Genomic DNA, 20,401 nt, shown 5'->3' with positions numbered 1-20,401 from the left:
ACTGTGCAAATGCAATAAAACCTTCTGAAACTCTCAATAAGAAAGAGTAATCAAAAATATATTTTTTTTTTCTTTTAAACCACTTTATTCAAACCTGAGCACCTCAATATAAAACTAAAACATGATGGGTGAACTGTCACTTTCCTTGCTAAACCCAGATTACTGCAAATTTAAAATCTGCACAAGTAAGTTTCTGCTATCAGCTCAACATTTAAATAGACTAATTCATCTCTTCTGACACACTTGGTAGATTTCATATAATGAAATTAACTAAAAGAATTAGTGCAATATACTGGACAGATCAAAATAAAATGTACTTTGGAAAACAAAGTTGCAAAGTTCATTACTGACAGACAGCAGTACTTATGTTACAGATACAGGAGCATCATTTATTACTGTTCTAGCCATAAAGGAAGAACTCAGAACCCCCTTTGATTAGAGAGGAAGAAAGTTAGCCTTAAGTAACTGTACATTCTGTATACCTTTAAGCAACTCTTAAATATTACAGAAAGTATTAAACAAATGTAGACTACAATGCAGAGTACCTATTTACAGTACATTAATATCCAAATTTAAAATCAAGTCGGATGTACATAATCGTTAGTGCACTATTTTTTTCCTTAAGGGAAAAACAAACTGAACTGTAATGGCCAGTAATGATCAAAACCAAGTCACAGACACCAAGTTTGTTGTGGTTTTACTTGAAAAGAAAAAAAAAAAAATCCTAAGTCATAAAGTTGAATTTACTGGTCTGTACCCTCTGAACAAATTATAAATGAAGTTACAACTTGATTTATCACTAACTCCTTTAGATAACTAACTGGGTTGATATAAATTACATACAGTGTACCAACTACATCTCCACTTTCCTGCAAGCATAGGGTTCCTAAAACTGTTAATGCAAGTATTATTTGTAATTAAATTATTAAACTATGGAATGTATAACTAAACAGTAGATACCTGCAGAAACAACTGGTTGCATCAATACTGTAAGTTTAATTTTTAGACCCTGTTTCTAAAAAGGTTTTAAAGCACAATTGAGAATTATGAAAAGTCCCAATTCTATTTATTATAACAGTAATCAGTATTGAGGCTACGGGAACTGGCCAATTAGGTCCACGGAAAGTAGTTCTTCTACACCCCTAATGGGAAGTGATTTTTAAAACCTTTCAACTGAAGGAAGTCTATTCTGCTTCCATCTCTCCTCTACTGCTGAAACATTACAGCCAGTGGTGGATACATGCATGTTAAAATTTTAGGTAAAAAGAAAACTGTATCATGAACTTGACTACTATTGTAAGTCTCTTCGCTGTTTGGAAGCTGTACTGGGCCAGGTTAAGCACTCCAATTCCATGGTTATTAACAGTTAGGAAGCAGAAGAATATTCAGAACAGTTTAAAGCAATTGATGTTTTAGTTACTACAACATTGACTCTTGGGTTGTTGTGTGGGTTCAGTAAGGTCTACTCCTCTTCCTCTGGCAGAGTTGGCTCCTGCATTCTGTGGTTCATTCTTGGGTAATTTTTTTGCTGTAGAATCAACAAGAAATAAGAGTTAAAACAGTCAGAACTATTACTCTGTATCAATATAATCACTATAAAATCTGGTTTGATTCAGTACATTGGTAATAGAAGTTAAGACACTTAACTTCTTAATAATGAACATTATCTAGGTTTTCAAGAGCGAAATGCATTAGTAACTTGAGCAGTAAAATGTATCTGCACAGGTGTGCTATGGTGTGCTATGCCAGTAAATGATGGCTCTTGTGGGAATCCACCTACACAGAATAGTCTTTAAGATCAGGATGTTAATGCTAAAGGATACAGAAAGAACGAAAACACACAGAACAGACAGAAATGGGTCAAACTACTGCTCAGTTATCCAGCCAGAATAAGTATTTGCATAAAACACATAAAATGGCCCTCAGCACTAGATCAAGTCTCTCCCTTTTTTTTTTTTTCTTCTTCAAGCTGTCTCTTCTCTCCAGCTCTTAGAAGTCAACTGACTATGATAATTTCTTTGTTGTCCTTGTAGCTTTGGGGTACCCCCTCTGTCCTAACATGAAAAATAACGATGACAAATGTTACCCTTCTGAGCAGTAGCTCCTCCTAGCAATTTTCCGATGGAGAGAAAGCTAAGTTCTACATAAAAGGACTTCCGTGGGGCTGTCTTGCCCATGTCACCAGGAGCCAACAACCATCCCTGTTCTACAGTTTGGCTGCATGCTTCAACTCCAAAGTAACTACTTTGGCCAGCTTTTTAAAGAACAACTTTTCCTAAAAGGAATGAAATGCCAGTGTAACAACCAGAAAACCAGCAGAGTTCATGTCAACAAGACATGTTGTGGTGGTAGATAATATCAGGGTGCTAGGTAATCTCACCTAGGCTCCCTTTCCCACAAAAGGCTGGACCAGATGATCTTTTGAAGTCCCTTCAGCTTGGGCTGTTCTACGATTCTGTAATAGAACCCAAGAGTCCATGTGGTACTAAGCTGCTGAGACAATACAAAGGGACAAAGTACCAGTAGGAAAACGTCTTCAGAGCATTGTCATTTTAGATTCTAGACACATTCTAGAACTGTAAATTAACATAAATTTTTTAAACTGGAAGTTCTGAATGAGCTCTAAAGCAGTCAATTTACAAGCAACTGTAGCTTGCATCCCTCAATTCTGTACATGTTCTCATTTTTCATCTTCTCCCATTTTTGAAGATCATTTTTATATGTGGTCTTGAGAACTGCATCCATGTTGTGCAAAAGGTCATTCCAAGTGCCATGCAATACTTGTATCCTCATCAAGATTTCCTGTCATGGTCCATTGCTGCAGAGATCTTGTTCTGATGCACTGACAAAGCTGAATTTCACCCACTGATGTGAAAGAATACTCACATGCACAATCCACCTTGCAGACAAAATACTCAGGTACTAATTGGGCATGATTTTCTCAAATTTACTCTGTATACTTCATTAAAACATGGAGAGATAAGGATTACTGTTGATATAACAAATTATATTAAAAAAAAATTTTGGGGACTTTTTTTTTTAACAAGATGCAAATTGAACCTTTAAACAAATTGATTTTAAAATTTCACCACAAAAGTGTAATTGAGCATTTCTGTATCATTAAGTGCAGGCCTATCTCAAGTATTTATGAGAAAAACATACTTTCCACTCACACAGTGACGTGTTTTTTTCCCCCACCAAGTATTTATAGTCAATATGAAGCAAGTACTTGTTATAAAGTGTTGCTATAGAGATAGTTTAATTTGCATCTGCTGGAAGTTTGAACTACCCCACAAATTACCTTCTGGATTACTGATTTGGAAAACAGAAGATAAGAGCTCTTTATAAACATTTCATTTTTATAGCAATGCTGTTCTTCACGAAAGGAAGTGGGATAGAGAGGTCACTGTGGTGCAAAACATGAAACAGATTTAATAAGGTTACTTGACACTATACATCACTAGTAGGAGAGCCACTACCATGATTAAGGTTATTACTAAATAGGCTGGTGACCACCTGAAAATGCACACTTTTCTTTTCCTCTACTTTCAAATTTTATTAACAATGAAATACAATTTTGTGTCTATCAATGGAATTAACAATATTTCTTAGTAATTTATCCTCACTATTACATGTCAGCATCTTTACAGAAATACCTAAGATTATGTTAGGGCTAAAAATGTATTAGTAAATTTACTGTTCACACAAAGCGTCCTTCACTTATACTTGGATGTTGAATTTAAGCACACATTTGTCATCTTGGTCACAACTTTTGGATTTTAGATAGCTGCATGTGGAACTGAAACAAAACTTTAACAGAAAAGTATATTTAGCAAATATTTTGTTTAGACTAAAATTAATACTTGACTTTTTTTAAGCAAGTCCATTATCATTCTCTCATTTTGAAATGTTCCCAACTTCAATTACCACTGTCTCATAAAAGGTACATTATCCAGGTTCTGCACCTACCCCAGGCAGTGTGGAATCTGCTGCAAAAAACATACCATCAAAAGGCATGCATTTATATACTTTCACTTACATTTTTACACTAATTTGATTAACAAATGCCGAGTACATTTTAGAAAGCTTTTAAGGGTTACCTGTAAAATGGGAAAGATTTTTTTTTCGTATATAACAACTAAAGCTGAATTTTGCTTGAAGCAGTACAATTTTTCATCATGGAATCAAAACTGGTGCATGAAACTTGCTGACAGAATTCAAAAGTAACCTAGCTTAGCTATTCCAAGTTAAGCCAAGTGTTTTTTGGTGCTTTTCAGAAGAGCTGCGCAACTGTGTTTCAAATAAGTTTATCTGACTTCTGAACATCAAAAAAGGATATGAAAGGGCCTAAGGAAACTTCAGTGCCAGAAACAATTTAGGTGAAAAACAAAGATCTTGGGTTAGGAAGATTGTATGAATCTCAAGAAAAAAATTCCTTTAAATTCTCAGCTTGTTCATAAACTCACCAATTGCCATGAATATTTCATTTACGTTCATAGATGTTTTGGCAGATGTCTCCATGAACAATAAGCTGTTGTCGTCTGCATAAGCTTGTGCTTCCTGAAAGTTAACATAAGAATGCATTACTTAAAGAAAAAAAAAAAAAAAAATCACACAATCATTACACATTGTACTCTTATTGCTACTAAGGAACAATTTCTATACCATTTTGAAAGACAAAATTTGTTGAAACATCCATGTGACAACGTGTTATTCATCAGCTATGAAGAAGTTATAATTCCATCAGGCAACTAAACATTTAGAAATGCACTCTTAAAAATCCTTACTTATCTTAAAAATGTTCAGATGGAAAAATCTCAGGCAAAACTAAATAATAAATATCTTAATATCTTAAAAAGACAACCTTGATGCAGAACACTAGCTGCGCTAGCAAGAACGCCTAGGATGCAGAAAGCACCGTGAAATGTCAGAAAGTCTATTACCCTGGAAAGAACGCAGTTTGTGATCTTTCAGCCACTGAGGCAGATGGATCAGAACAGTTTCATTATCCTGACAGAAATTTACCATTGTAAAACAAATAAGTAGTATTAAGTATCTTGCCACATTATCTCCCTTTTCAGTCTGAATTTTGATCTGAAATACACTATTTATAAAAAGTTTCCTATTTTTGCCACTTCCTGTTAGCCAGTTCAGCTGAGAATCCCCAGCTTCTTATGATTATTTAACTGCCTTTGCATACAATAGGAAATTTGCAAAAAGCCAGACTACAGAATACCTATGACCAAAAAAAAAATCTACAGCATTCTATATTAAGTGACATCTGCTAAGATATATGTAAATGTATCTGAAATAACACATGAACAAATACCTAGAAATCTAAGATGTGCTTTGCAGTGAGAAAGGATTATCAAGCCTGCAAGGAGCCCATAAATCCACATTAACAAAAAAGTGAACATTTGAAAAATATTAAGATTCTAATTGTACAAAAAAAAGAGTAAAGGTAGTTCTACTTTGGTAATTAAATTTTATTAAGTTTTTGACTGCACACATGTATGAAATTTTCTTTAAATACCACAATTTTTCACAAAACACAAAGGCTTTTTGTCACACAGCTTTATGTTACAATTGTCATGGAAGTATAAAATTAGAGGAATGAGTTGTTGAATTCTGGTAGAAAAATACCTAAAACACTGCTAACCTTCATACTCCAACTCCTATAGTTACAAAGGGATACATTACTATACACAGTAGTATCTCACACAGTGACAACAATACAGATTAAAACTGTAAGAGAATTAATGACTAATAAATAAAATCTTAATTCAAATTCAATCATTCATGAATGGACCGGAACCACCTGCAGTTAAGTTTTATTTGCTTTGGAAAATATTTTCTGATGACTTGGTTAAACTTTCTAGAAAATAAAATATAGCAGTGAGAGCACAGATATATCCACAAAACCAAAAAGAATGCCGTGAAAAAGCACAATTAAAACTTCAACATTGCTTCAACAGTATAGCCCATAGTCTAAAGCAAGTTAGGCATGTCTATCAGCTTTGACTGTGATACAACGATCACAATTCTCCTGCTGACAAGCCAGAGAGAATGGTTTCCACTGACAGTTACTACTGTCTCATCCACTGAAACTGTAGTTACTGGCAATTTTGGGTAGAAGACAGGAAGAGGTCACATCAAAGACCAGAAGTTCAATTAGCCTTAAAGATATGCAAATAATTTAGTTATTCCTCAAAGTCAAACTTAATTATTAAAAAAAAAATCTATTGCTACTTATCACTTGCACAGAAATAGATTTTTTCAGTAGCACGTATAATTTAATTTGTCTCAGTTGACGTTTATATTTAACAGATTGACCTCTATAACAACTAACTAGGCTATGTATATAAGCTGCTGGTAGATGTATTTACTTTCTATTGCAAGAAAATGCTATTTCTATAAACAGAAGTTGAGTACATACCTGGAAATCCACAGCTCTTTTGTTAGCTAGATCGGCTTTGTTTCCTGCTAAAGCTATTACAATGTTAGGACTTGCTTGTCGCTGAAGTTCTTTGACCCAATTTTTCGCTCTGGCAAAGGACTCCTGTTAATGATTGTAAAATGATGCAACTGAGTTTTATCATCCTTTTGTACTCGCCTATTATCCTAATCTTTGTTATCTACACTTCAAGCAAAAGGCCAACCCAAGGCTGCTACCTTTGTCTAAAAGCACACTCCAACTTGCCAACTAAGCTTTTAAAATAAAACATTCCTACCTTAGTTGGGATTATGCTGAAAAAGTAAGTAAAGATAGGAGAACTTTATGTAGGCAGAGTAAGGAAAGATAAGTGGTTAAGAGAGAAAAACGGAAATTTTAATTTCTCCTCTAGAAGAGCCAAGTTTATGAACAGGTATATTGAAGGGGTCTCAAAACACTTTCTAATTACTGAGCACTTTTCATCACAGTACAGAGTTTCTGGGTTTTTTGAAGGTTTTGGTTTTTTAAGTCTTATTTTACTAAAAACAAGTGAAGCTTATCTGATCTAAGTTAAAATAAAAATAAATCAAATAACCTTAGGTTTTTGTCTCAATGGCTTCTGCTTCCTTTCCAATCATTACCAGTAACTTGCAATAATACAATACTACAATAAAGTCTGTCACTATCAGAAATAAACTGCCATCAGCAATGTGCTGAGAGTAACAGCTCAATTCTGGTGAACTGATTTAAAGGTGGGCTTGAAATACTTCTACAACAGAATTTGCTTTTTTTCCTCTCTTTTTTTAAGTACAATAAAAACCCCTAGAAATGGTCCTTTGGTAATAAAAGTTTAGAAACACAATTTAACATTACATAGTCCAATATGAAATGAGTAACCTGATCTAGTGGAAGATGTTCCTGGTCACTGCATGGGAGTTGGACTAGATGACCTTTAATGGCCCCTTCCAACCCAACCATTCTACGATTCTATGAAATGATTAATAGATTCACACAAGTCAGTGAGAAAAAGGAAGGAAAGATCGATGCAACACTGCTAACTTCCAAATAACCTTTGTGCCCCTCTAATATAGTACTTACCTCATTTGTAATATCATATACCACTATAGCTGCTTGTGCTCCTCTGTAGTACATGGGTGCTAAACTGTGGTACCGTTCTTGCCCAGCTGTATCCCAAATTTCAAATTTTACCGTTGTATCGTCAAGACATACAGTCTGGGTTAGAAAAGCAGCTACAAAAAAGACAGAGATGCTGAAACTAGAAGTCTGCTTACATCTCTACATTCATATAAAATTATGGTCACAAGAGACACAAACATGATTTCCTTAAACAATTCAAGTCTATTATTAAAATACAGCTTTAAAGCAAGCATTAGCTGGCAGACCGAAACTCTGTCAACACAGAGCGGTTATTTAAACAACCAGTCTTTCCTCAAGTTAAAGACTTAAGAGAAAGCTTGTGGTTATTCAGATTCACTATTACAAAAAAAAAAAAAAAAAAAAGAAAAAGAAAAAAAGAAAAAAAAGAAAGTATTTTTTTTCCATTTATTGCTTTCTTAAGTCTTCTAGATACATTTCATCCTGCTTCAACAGACTATAGAGTACCAGTAATAGCACTGCATTGTGCTATAATCCAACAGCTCAGATATTTACAGTTCTACATATTTACATTACTTGAATAGTACCTTAAAGCTTTCATTTTCAACTCCTGACAACTTAACCTTAGCTAATGGGTATGGAAGAAAGAACTGCTTCTCAAAAGTTCTTGTTCCTAAAGCAGCCATATTTTTTACTTTGCAAGCAATCTCAAGAATTAATTTTGATAGCCTGCAGTTTCTGGGCAGCTTGCATCCATTGCCACTACAGCTGAATGTATTACCATAAATAATGATCTTCTAACTAAAGAAAACAGTAAGTAACTTATTCCAAGTCTTCAAACAGTTACTCCTAGTAAAGATTTTCTATTCAGATTAAGGTACATATTAGAAATATGGAGGTGAGTATTCACATAATATAGAAACTCTTATCACAAAACTAAGCTAGAAACTCAAGAACTTTGCGGGGGTGGGGTGGGGGACAGACACGGAAAAACAAGATTTCCTTCTACTGAGTTCTCTTAAACCTTTTGAGTTTTAACTCAGCCATCTGTTCTACCTTAGCTTTTGAAGTTTAAAAATAAGCACACAACTATCACAGTGATCTGACAAGCTGTCTTGATTACCTGCTTTATAGTCAGGTTGTTTGCCCAGTTACAGTATCTACACAGCAGAAAATGCAACAACTCCAAGACTTTAGATGAAAGTTTGCGCAATCCAGCATAAATGCTTGGAGTTGTTTTTCCAGTCATGACAGACTGGCTTGCACTTGCTCCTTCCACAAACAAAAAACAACAACAAATCTTAAGACCTTCTGCTTGATGAAACGCTAAGGGAAGCCCTCTGCTTCTCTGAACTGTGGACTCTCATCACTAAGCATATTGACAGATTGTGGTAAGTTTAAATCTGAAGACGCACTGACCCATAACCCTTGCATACCTGGAATATTACCCTGTCCCACATACTCCAAGACATCATATCCTATGCATCATTGCAAACCTGCTACAACTTTCAACTCAACTTGTTAGAGTAAATCAAAAGCAAGTCAATCTTGCTTTATAAAGGATGCTAACTACCATACAGAAGCTGACTAGTTAAGCAGTCAGGTGTTCCAGCTTCAGGGGTATTAACATCCATCACAGATGAGCAGGCAGGTTGCAGAAGGTAAAGGCTTTGATGTTCCAATGTTAAATCACCATAAATCTCTGTAAATGCCCAATATCCAAGCAGCAGTAAAACAAGCTCCTCTTGGTAGCTTCCTAAGCAGCCCAGAACCAAAATAAAGAGAAAAAAAACATACGTCCTGCATCAGACTAAAGGGCTTCCTCCTCAGAACCAGCTCAGTATTATATTTCTCCAAGGCAGAGACAAGATGTTAAACAAGTGGAATCTTAAGTTCTTACAGACATTATTCTCTTCAACAGAAGAATGTACCTACACTCCACAAATGAAGGGATGTACTCAGGAAGAGAATTAAAACAAGGGGTTTATTCTATGATATGCTCTTGGTTTTTTTTGAAAGGAATATTTCAACCACCATAAAATGCCAGTTAATTTCTGTAAACAAAGTAACTTTCTTCTATCTTGCAAGGCCATAGTAAATTGGCAATTGATCAGCTGTGTTAAATATCTGAAAGCTTATCATCCTTAACAGCTGTTCTTCGGTCTTAAGCAACTAACAGGCATTGCTACACTTGTCAGAAGCAGCAAAGTCTAGTTATGAAACACACCACCACCACCCAACACGTCTGCCTTTAACTGCACTCTCTTTCAGACGTTTTTATTCAGATTCACAATGTACATAAGCCTCTCTTTATTAAAAGGCCCCTCTGTATACAAAGAAAATTATGCCTTAGGCAACTGCAAGCTACAGAGTTAGACAGCTTTCTCTATACAAAACTTTTTTTGAACCCCAATACTGCTACATTTAATATTTCTCAGATGTATTATATGGCATTTCCTTCTTTCTAGCTTATACAGAAGAGGTGCAAGTTAATACAGGGATTACAATACAACTCTAAATCTGAACTTGAACTTAAGCTTTTGTTAACCTTTGTATAGATTTTAAACAGTGTAAGAGTTTGGGTTATCCCTAGTACTACCCAGACACTAAGACAGGAAAAAACAAAAAGGAGGTTAAATGAATTTGAGATCATCAAAAATCAAACAATTTCACTTAGTTAAAAAAAAATGCTTATAAAATTAAAATCCACATTGATATTGGGAAGCTGATTCACTATAGATCTTCGAGAATGGTCTCCATATTAGCACATAGCTGTATGAGATAACACAGAAACCTTCACACTAACACTCATCCTAAAGCCACTACAAAACACAAAACCAAAATTGGTTCTCCATTTATGCTGACAGACATACAAAATAAATACATGTAACAGCTAGAAAGAGGGTAAAAATGATGCAATGAAATTGTTTGTATTTATCTTTTTAAGCTTTGTAGATTTTTTTTTTAACATTTCAACAATTGTTCACGTGTAAAGACAATACAGACCATGAAATGGCTTCACATAAATATTATAATAAAACAGATCAATTTATGCAAGCAGCAACAGGGACTACTAGAGAACATTTATTAATCCATAAAATCCATACTTTGTTTAAGTCTACACGCCATTAGGTAGTTTTAGGATAAGTTTAAATTTAACCAAGAGGAATACAGCTCAAAGTACAAAACTTCCAATATACAATATAAGAAATCTGATGGAGGAAGGGGACAAAATCTGTTCACAGTCAAATATTTTTTTTTTTTTTAAATTCTAGTAGCCAACACCTGTTTTGTTTGAAGTCACAAAATGTAAAAACAGCACATTAAATTCTGTGATAACTAACAAAGAAAGGTATATTCAGGAATGTAGCAAGTTCTCCCAAATTAAAAGCAAAGCCTGGGCACATAAATGACAACACAACCTTTTTGGAATATGCAGCACTTTGTTTTCATAGAAACTAAGTTCTTAATTCTGATTAAGCAGTTATTTCATGCATTAAGCATACAGCACAATTAAAATGGCCACACTTCCACCGACAAGCAAAACATAACATCAAGCCCAGTTTCAAAACTATGCAGTTCCAGCACACATTTGCTTTCACCACTTGACATGGATGTTTGCTACAGCCTTGTGCCAACTGCAATTTTTAGCTTAGAAAGTTATAGTTCTCAATTACAGACACAGGGCTCAGATTTGATCCTTGCTGTCAATGACTCATTCTACAGGTGTCATTACAGTCAAGGCTGCCAAGGGCAGGGACAATGTAAACTCAAAGTGAAAGAAATTAATAGGATAATTTTCTCACCTCCAATCGTACTTTCTTGAAACTCGTGAAACTGTCCTTTTACAAAACGAAGCACCAAACTTGATTTGCCAACTGCAGACTCTCCTAAAAGTACTAGTTTGAACTGGCAAATTTTATTTCCAGCATTTGGCCCATTGGGTCTTGTTGCTCCTCGATTGGCCATGCCCAAATTAGAAAGAAGTCCTTTGTTTCAAGCTCTTGAAAGCAAGTTCCAGGATTCAGATCTTAGTGGTGCTTCTGCCAGTAATGACCTGTTTATGAAAAGACAGTGGGTGGTATTAGATTTACAAACCAAGTAAGAAAAATCTAATTCACTAATGCAACATGGATTACATACAACTTGTCCTAATATTTACCAAAGTCAATAGTCCACAGTACACTGTAAAGATGTTAACCATAGACAAAAATCTATGACAAGTGAACCAGTTATTCTCCTCAATATCTAGTCTTCCCATTAAAGTTTCAAATTAGGACTCTAAAATTCAGTCATGTTTCTTCTTGCACAACTTCAGTCTCTTATTTCCTAACATATCAAGACTGAAGTATAACACAACAGATTCAGATGTTCACATTACTGGTAAAATACCAAATGACAAAAATTAATATTTTTTTCCCATAACTTTGTTATTTCTAACCAATATTCTGAAGTCAGTACCAATAAAAGTTACTAAAAATTGAGCAAATTGGGAAAATTCAATCACTGCATCAAATTCTTCGCAAAAATACTTAATTCACTTCTATCATAGATATCAAATGCAATTTCCTTAAATAAAAGTACAGGAGATCTTGACATACAAGTCATTAATACCTTCTCTAGTTAACAATTGTACTTCGAGAAGGAAAAATACAAAGACTTTCTTATGTAGAAAAACTGATTGTTTTGACTAGTAAGAATGCCAGATCACTTTGCGCAAGCCACCAGAGAACTATCTATGATGGCAAATTGCTATTTCCAATACTAACATGTCCTAGTAGATCAATATTCACAACAGAGATCTTTGTTAAGAATAAGTATGAACAGTGTATTCCTTAGTCTACCTACTCTTCTTTCAAACTCCTTAAAAATTAAAAATCACTGTATTTATTCATATGGACAGGGAAGCCTTTAGATTCCACTGATATAACTTCTGAGTCTACGATTTAAGCTTTTATTTTTAATAGGAGAGATTAAATCTTTTGCCAGTAGACATTAAATCTTCTTTGCTGTATGAAAGATTGGCATCATAATTTTCTGTATTCTCTTTCCTCCTGGTCCCTAAAACAAAACTCCAAGTCAGCTCACAGGAAATACACCTAAGTGATGGTCACTCAGCTCTCAATAGAGAAGCATCCGCTTCTGTGTTTCTCCTAAAAAACCAAACAATCCTAAAACAACCAAACCAAAAGACTAGCCCATAACTTTATCCTACTCCAGTTTTACTGGAATTGTGCACTTTGTGGGGATACAGCTTTCCTAGCATCTAGGATGCAAGTAGGTTAGTTTAGAGCACATTCTCCTGATGCAGAAAATGGCGTTACTATGTTGCAAAAACGTAAGCAAACCTACTACCTTCAAATGACTTCTTGCTCTTTCTTCCTTACAGTAAAGCAACTACATTTTAAACAAAGCAGTAGTCTCTAGTTATCTTCCCATTTCAAACCACTTAGCACATCTATCAGGCACTTGAGCATTCCAGTTTGCTACACACCTAGCTTGGACACTAAGCCTTCATTCTCCTTCCTAACTTTCCCTTTTGTAAACTCAACAGAAGTCCTGAAGAATCTTCTTTCCTGTAAAGTGCTTCCAGCACTCCAGCAGGACCCATCCTGCACTAAGATACTCCCTTACAAACTAATTTCCATGCAATAAAGAAAGAAATCTTAGCATTATTTATTCACAAACATAACAGTTGAAAAACTGGTATTTTATTTCTTAATGTAAACAGAACTTGAATATAGGTCTTAGAAAAAATATTCTCAACATCTTAAAGACATTTCTATCTGCTCATGTTGCTCTACTTCCCATATCTCTCAAAATAATTTACCTTCTTCCAGGTAGGATATACCAATCCTGTATTCATCCCTGTCTGTCCTCAGTTTGCATCCTGTTTGACTATTATAATATCCTTATACCAGAGTCTTTTTAAAGTTGCACAACATGATCTAAAATATCAAATTTTAGAAACATTTTCTTACAACCATGTGAAAGTGCACCATAGTGAAAGAATGTTTATATAAAGCAAAAAAGCCACTGCATATCCCACCACCATTAAGTACCATGATAATTACATACTAAAATTCTTACTAATTAGATTAATTTTGGTTGCATATTTTAGAATACAGGAATGGATCCAGTTATTTTAAAAATACCAGACTTTTCATCCTTACAGCATAACCAGTTCACACACAGCTGGTATCTTGTTTCTCAGGCAAGACTTCTCCTCCCTTACACCTGCTGCTGAAATATGCTTCAGAAGTTGTGGAATAATTTGGATAAAAATGGATTAGTGACAATTTAATCTCCCTAATTGTACTACAAGAGAGAAAGTAGCAAGGCACAGCCAAAATATAGGTAGCTCAGAATACTGTTAGCCATTTGTTTATCTTTTCCTTTGGAAAAATAATGAAGACAATTAAGTTATTTTTAAAATTAAATACATCTGCTTGCTGCAGCATTCTAGTGTGTTTGGGTAACCATGAAATAATTAAAAACCCTTTAATCTTAATCTACCCCATGTTTTTCTAGACTCTACAGCATTAATAAAGACATAAGGACTACATCCAATGACGATGCGAGTCAGTACTCTTTGGAGCAAGTGACTTCCAGATGAGACAGTGAGGAAATCAACCCACTACACTGGTTACTCGCTGTGACTACTTTTTAACTTGCTGTTTCCCATACTGAGAGCAAAAGGAGGTATGACAGAAAACCAGCCAAGATTGATTTAACTTGCATAGTGTTTGTTTCAACTGGCCATTTACAGCTTTCAGTTATTCAGATTTATATAACTTACAAAACAGTAATTACTACCCCTTGCAAAACTCCTTCAAAACCCAAAGCTGAAATAGGTTGTCAAGAAAAATACCACATTCAATTTTTATAGATGCCCAAGTTGCAGAAGCTGTAGTTGAGAACTTCAAAGCTTACACCCTTGTAACATCTCCACTACTCTCACGAGAAATCATTCTAGTCAGTCAGACACCATGTACAAAAATAACCAGCTGTCAAGCTGACAGAGATCACACTACCTGAGAGGAAGGCCATCAAGTCCCAGAAACATACCGCAAATATCACTCATTCAATAGTCACACCAATATATCTAATAACTTAATAATAAAACCTACTACAGTCATATCACCCACTGTTTAAGTGGATAAAAAAAGATCAGGATTTAAAAAAAAAAAAAAAGCAAGACTGAAGACCTGATAGAGCACATCCAGACAATTTTGATCTATTAAACAAGTTAGAAACAGCTTCTATAAGTGTATATGGAAATCAACATGTTTTGAAGTTTCAGATGATACTGAAACTGTTCAGTAAGTTCAAAACATGGCAGCATACAAACATGAAAAACAAGGAAAATATTTTCTTAACCTGAAGAGTAGTACTACAGTTTGGCATAGCCATTACACAATGTTTTTGGCCTATTCTTTTCATATTTGCGTGCTAAATATAGTGCCTCACAAGAATTTAAAAGTAGATTTCAATGCTACAGACACCATGCACACTTCAAGCCCCAGGTCACATTGATTCTGCAGTTCCTTAAGTCATCTGTAAAATATTAGCCTTGAGAACCGAAAAGAAAGGAATACACAAGAGAAGAATATTTTACTCAGTACCCTACACAAACACACACTGCAAATCCAAGTATTTTCTGACAAATCACTTTCAACACAATTCTGCACATTTACTTTTAGGGTTTAGCAGCCATATCTATTTTTCACCTTTAGCTTTGGTGAAAATTTCCAGGAAAAGACCCACCAAATCCCCTGCCCTGCCATTTTTGTATGCTGAGTAAACTTTATAACCAATGTGTTTGGAACATATGAAGAAAGAAAAGACACTTCCATTCATCTACACAAAAGCAAGTACACAGCTGTTAGACTTGAACCAAGCTCTTAAACTGATATGTATGGAAGTTATGCAAGGGAATTACTCACGTAAAAATCTGCTGAGGAAAATGCTATGAAAGTTTCTTAGTTGGATGGCTTCATATGGATAGAAATGAGGGATGTTTTCTTACTTGTATGGAGTTTAATGTGAGAATCTAAAGGGGGCCTATAAGAAAGATGGGGACAAATTTTTTGGCAGGGCCTGCTGCGATAGGACAAGGGGTAATGGTTTTAAACTAGAAGGAGGTAGATTTAGACTAGATGTAAGGAAGAAATTTTTTACCATGAGGGTGGTGGGACACTGGCACAGGTTGCCTAGAGAGGTGGTGGATGCCCCATCCCTGGGAACATTCAAGGCCAGGTTGGACGGGGCTCTGAGTAACCTGATCTGGTTAGAGACATCCCTGTTCCTTGCAGAGGGGTTGGACTAGATGACCTTTAAAGGTCTCTTCCAATCCTAAAACTTGGAAGCAATTTTTTATATACTAAAAAGCAAAGCCCATTTTACAGTCTTGGGCACTACAAAAACATAGGCTCTTCCAGTAAGTAGGAACCTTCTTTCCTTTCATGAATATCCCCCAAAAGCACAGTAGTTCCATGCTGAAGTGTCAGAACAAGAAAATTTGGAGCATATTATTAGGAAATACTCCAGTTAATCCTACCAATTTACCAATGCTGAATATTCTCATCACTCTAGAAGATAAATTTATATGCTGCTGTCTTTGTTAATGAGTTTTATTTATGAAAGAGAAGAGTTGTAAGTATTTTAAACAAAATTGGCATAGTGATCTGTTAAGCTTGTGTACAAAATACCAGTCCTAGTCAATATCTACAAACTCGCAATTAATGCCATAATTCAGTCATGTAAGCATTCAGATCAGTGCCTATTTAAAACTACAAGAAAGCTAATACAGAGTTATCAAAATAACACTAGTGACAAAAGCCAGCCTCTGAAGAGATTAAGACAGCTAACACTGTTCCTACAATGAATGAGATTAAGCGTGTCATCAAAGACTGCAACAAAAAATCATGATAAATTTAAATCTGGAACATTTCACGTTTATATTCCAGAGCAAATGACAGTGTTTCTTACCAGTAACACACTTATTATTGTAGTAATTTCTAACACCTCTTCACACTTCATGAACAGAGACGGATTATACAATGCTGAGGTTGCAACCATTATCTTCTTTAAATTTGTTTATTCTGGACTATCTTGAATGTTTTAAAAAGCAGTATCTAAAAAGCCTTATTTACTAAGCATTCCCATTAACCAAGTTTTTTTGTTATTGCCTTCCAAGTTTGGCAGAATTAGTGTGGCATCTTACTGCACTGTTCAAGACAGTGAGATGTACAACTACAAAAATGCTTGTCACTTGCAAGCCAGTTTGCATTGAAACATAATGAGGCAGTAAGTTAATCAAGTGAATCAACAGTCACTGCAAAAAAAATTATAGCCTTCCAATTAAAGATAATAATGATCTCATAACTCATATGAATGATGTACAGTAACAATTGCTTTCAGATAAACTAGTTTATCACACAGGAAATGTAAGTAATGGTGACTGTACTATCATTGTCTCTAGCCACCTCACTTCAGCCAACATCTGCCTTTTTTCTGACATTTCTTATTACAGAATAACAATACATCCATTATAGCCTGACTCTAACTCTGAAAAGTTACTACCAAATTGGAAAGAACAAAGATGCCATGCTTTCTACTTGGTCTGAATGTTACATGGAAGATGATGATTTATTTCATCTGTCTAATTAGCCCTTCAGCCTCTCTGTTCCATCCCCAGGCTCTGAAAGAGGTATAAGGTAGAAAAAAAAAAACAACAAACCACAACACTGAAAACACAGAGTAATTTTTCATGGCCCTGTTGTTTGGAACATTTGAATAGCTCTTAAACAATTCATCTCTCCTCTAAAACATAAGAGTATAGGTTGGTTCCTCCACCTTACTTTAGTTTTATGTCTAGATACACTGAAGTCTTATATAGAGCACATCCAGTACACTAGGCCTGCGGTGATCCCCTGATGGCGACGTGTGTCAGAATATTTTGCTTCCCATCCTACTCACGGTCCCTCCTCCGGCTGCAAGTGAAAGGAAAAGAGAGGGACTCATCTCCCAAAGGCCCCTTCCCCATCTCACACACAACTCGAAGGAACCAAACCCTGCCCCTGCCCTTGCAACTGAACCCAGACAAGGAGACCTGACTGCAGGAGAGGCCCCACGCAGGGGAGGATCACCGCTCTCCCCTTCTCGCCGCGGTCCCGGGCCCGGGCCCAGCCCCTCCAACCGCCGCCGCCGCCTCCCCTCCCCCGCTGCTCCTTTCCAGGCAGAGGAATAAGGGGAAGTGGGAAAATCGGGGGCGCCATTTTGAGACTGGAAGGGAAAGACCAACCTCTCCTCCCCGCAGGCCGGGCCGCCCACCTCGGCAGCCCGCACCTCGGCCCAATGTTCCCGCAGGGCCCGGCGTTGGCGCCCGGGGAGGCGGCCGCGGGCAGGAGCCCGAACCACAAACGCCCCCCTCATCCCTCCCCCGGACGCCGGGGCCCCACCACCCCGTGAGCGCGGCCCCCCGCCCCGCCGCTGCCTCCTCACCTGGCCGGGCGGCGGCGGCCGGGCGGCGTCGCAGCGACGTCTGTTTGTCCGTCTGTCCGGTGGGGCTGGCGGGTGAGCTGGGGCCGGCTGACTGGAGGAGGTGGGGGGAAGGGGATGAGGGGAGGCGGCTCCTCGGCGGGGCGCGGGAGAGGGGTGGGGGCGAGGGGCGGGGGCGCAGCCGTGCCTCACCCAGCCTGCCGCCGACTTCCGCCGCCGCCTCTGCCCCGACCAAAACACACACGTACTTCCGCCGCCGCCACGTCACGGTCACGGCCCGCCGGCGGCATGCGCTTCCGGTTCGCCCGCCCGTCACGTGACCCCCCCCTTTCTTTCCCACCTTTTTCCTCCTCCTCCTTTTGTTTCCTCTTCCCCCCTCCCCCCGCCTTCTGCATGGCCGTTACTATGGCAACTGGGGGTGGGGACCGGTATCCCTTCCATATTCCCCCTATTGCCCTATTGTTGTGGGGCATCCACAACTTCTCTGGACAACCTGTTCCAAGGCCTCACCACTCTCACAGTAAAGAATGTTTTAAAAAAATGCTTTTAATGCTTAAAAAACCCCCTCATTTTCCAAAGCTATTAGTCAAATAAGTTGAAAGAAGGAACTACCCAGGGAAATCTGAATTACAATTGGGAATTTACCTAACTTTTTAAGAAAATTTAACAACCACTGACAAAGCCTTAGAGGCAGGCTCATTATTGGGAGAGTGCTAAAACAGCTTGCTAACACAGAGCAAGTCTTGATTGCTTAATAGGTTGACACAAACAATCTGACTTCATATGTGCAAATATTAAATAACACACCTTGCTCCAGAGGTTGTTGGACATACATCATCGGTTTTCTGTATTACTGCTGTATTTTGGGAAGCCTTTGTGATCCTGTCTGCCTTTTTTTTTATGTCTGTAACAGGAAGAACACTGAAAAATTTGAGGATAATTTAGGGACGGGCTTTAAGAATGGTTAAAAGACTGGAAAAGTTGCTTTGTGGTGGAAGATGCAAAGACCGGCTGACCTTGTGAGAGAAGGGTAAAGACTGCTTGGTCACAGACTGTAAGTGGGCTGTATAGGAAACAAAACAGTGATGATAAGTGTTTCTTCAGTCTAGCTGATCTAACAAGGTCTAACAGTTGGCATTTGAAAGACATTTAATAAGTTTGTTAGTAATGGTATTTAATTATTGGTACAATTTAATGAACCTTCTTTAGATACTTCATCACCGAATACTGAATCAAGATTTGATGTTGCTCTCTGCTCAAAATATGCTTTAGTTCAACCACATGTTTTTAATTGAAGCAAAAATTAAGTTAGGGAGAGCCTATGGCCAGTGTTATACTAAAGCTGAGTCTCCATTCTGCAATTCATTCATAAAATATATGACTTTAGTGTTAGTCGTCCATTCAATCCTCTTGCCAATGCAGATTTGTCTTCTCCTGTTGTTGCCGCTACTTTCTTTCTGGGAACAGAAAGAAAGGTATAATCAATCATGTTACAACCTTTTTTTTTTAATCATCACCACTCTTTAGTGCTGCTTTATAAATATCTCATTACTTGTAAAATATTGATGCTGATGGCCTTGTAGAATAAGAGGGAAATAAACAAATATCTATCTGTCTGCTTTTCTGTTTTCCTTTTTCTTTGTCTTTTTTTCCCTTCCCTAGTATGGACATAGCAATACTTTAAAAATTACTGAAGTGAATGGAATAAAAACAGACTGTTCTTTTAACCTTCTTCAATTTTTTATTTTCCATGGTTTTTTTCCATTTTTAGCAGATTGGTCTCAGACTAATAATTTCACCATTCTGCTTTACTAAGTAAAAATTACTCATTTACATAAATGCTTTTTGTAAGGCCAATATGTAACTTTAAAAAGGGAAAAAGACTGAGTTCACTAGTGATGTAGAACGCCAGACTAGCATCAGAGAAATGTGTTTGAAAGTAAACAAGTTTTCTGAGCTGTGAGCTTGCTGAAGCTTACAATAAAAACTGCCTTTTAGAATATTTGTAAGAGTTGCCTTATAAATCAGGTAATCCTGCCCTAATGCACTGCTTATATTGACATAACCCTCTGACTGGTTTCAGTATGTTCAACTGGACTGTGGGATTTGCTGAGCAAGACATCAGAATCCTGATAAGCAAATGTTTTTTACTATATATATTACCAGCCAACATCCAAGCAACCTGGCAGCTGCTCGCTTGCTTGCTTGCTCACTTACATGCTCACTCACTCACCTCCCTGCAGCAGGACAGAGAGTAGAATAGGAAGAACAAAAGCAAGAAAACTTGTGGGTCAAGATAAAGACAGTTTAATAGATGGAGGAAAGAGGAGGGGAGAAAGGCAATACAAA

At 36.9% G+C, this 20,401-nt stretch overlaps 1 protein-coding gene across 2 annotated transcripts; it reads right to left on the bottom strand.

Moving 5' to 3' along the window:
* Positions 1-61: 61 nt before the first annotated feature.
* RAB5A (RAB5A, member RAS oncogene family) lies at positions 62-18,270 on the bottom strand. 2 transcript variants are annotated; one of them, XM_086742649.1, is made up of 6 exons: positions 18,056-18,266; positions 11,356-11,606; positions 7,532-7,683; positions 6,437-6,559; positions 4,467-4,560; positions 62-1,528 (listed from the first exon to the last, which is right to left on the bottom strand). In XM_086742649.1, the coding sequence occupies exons 2-6, from the start codon at positions 11,516-11,518 to the stop codon at positions 1,413-1,415; spliced, it is 648 nt and encodes a 215-aa protein (XP_086598775.1). In that variant the 5' UTR covers positions 11,519-11,606; positions 18,056-18,266; the 3' UTR covers positions 62-1,412. The 2 variants fall into 2 exon arrangements, with proteins under 2 accessions (XP_086598775.1, XP_086598776.1); XM_086742650.1 differs by lacking the exon at positions 62-1,528 and adding an exon at positions 1,535-3,986 and having other exon boundaries at positions 18,056-18,270.
* Between the last annotated feature and the right edge of the window lie 2,131 nt (positions 18,271-20,401).

Source organism: Chlamydotis macqueenii, chromosome 2 (assembly GCF_036417535.1).
Source record: "Chlamydotis macqueenii isolate bChlMac1 chromosome 2, bChlMac1.mat, whole genome shotgun sequence".
In the NCBI taxonomy this organism is placed as follows: Eukaryota; Metazoa; Chordata; class Aves; order Otidiformes; family Otididae; genus Chlamydotis; species Chlamydotis macqueenii.
This window is presented reverse-complemented; position numbering and strand designations above follow the sequence as displayed.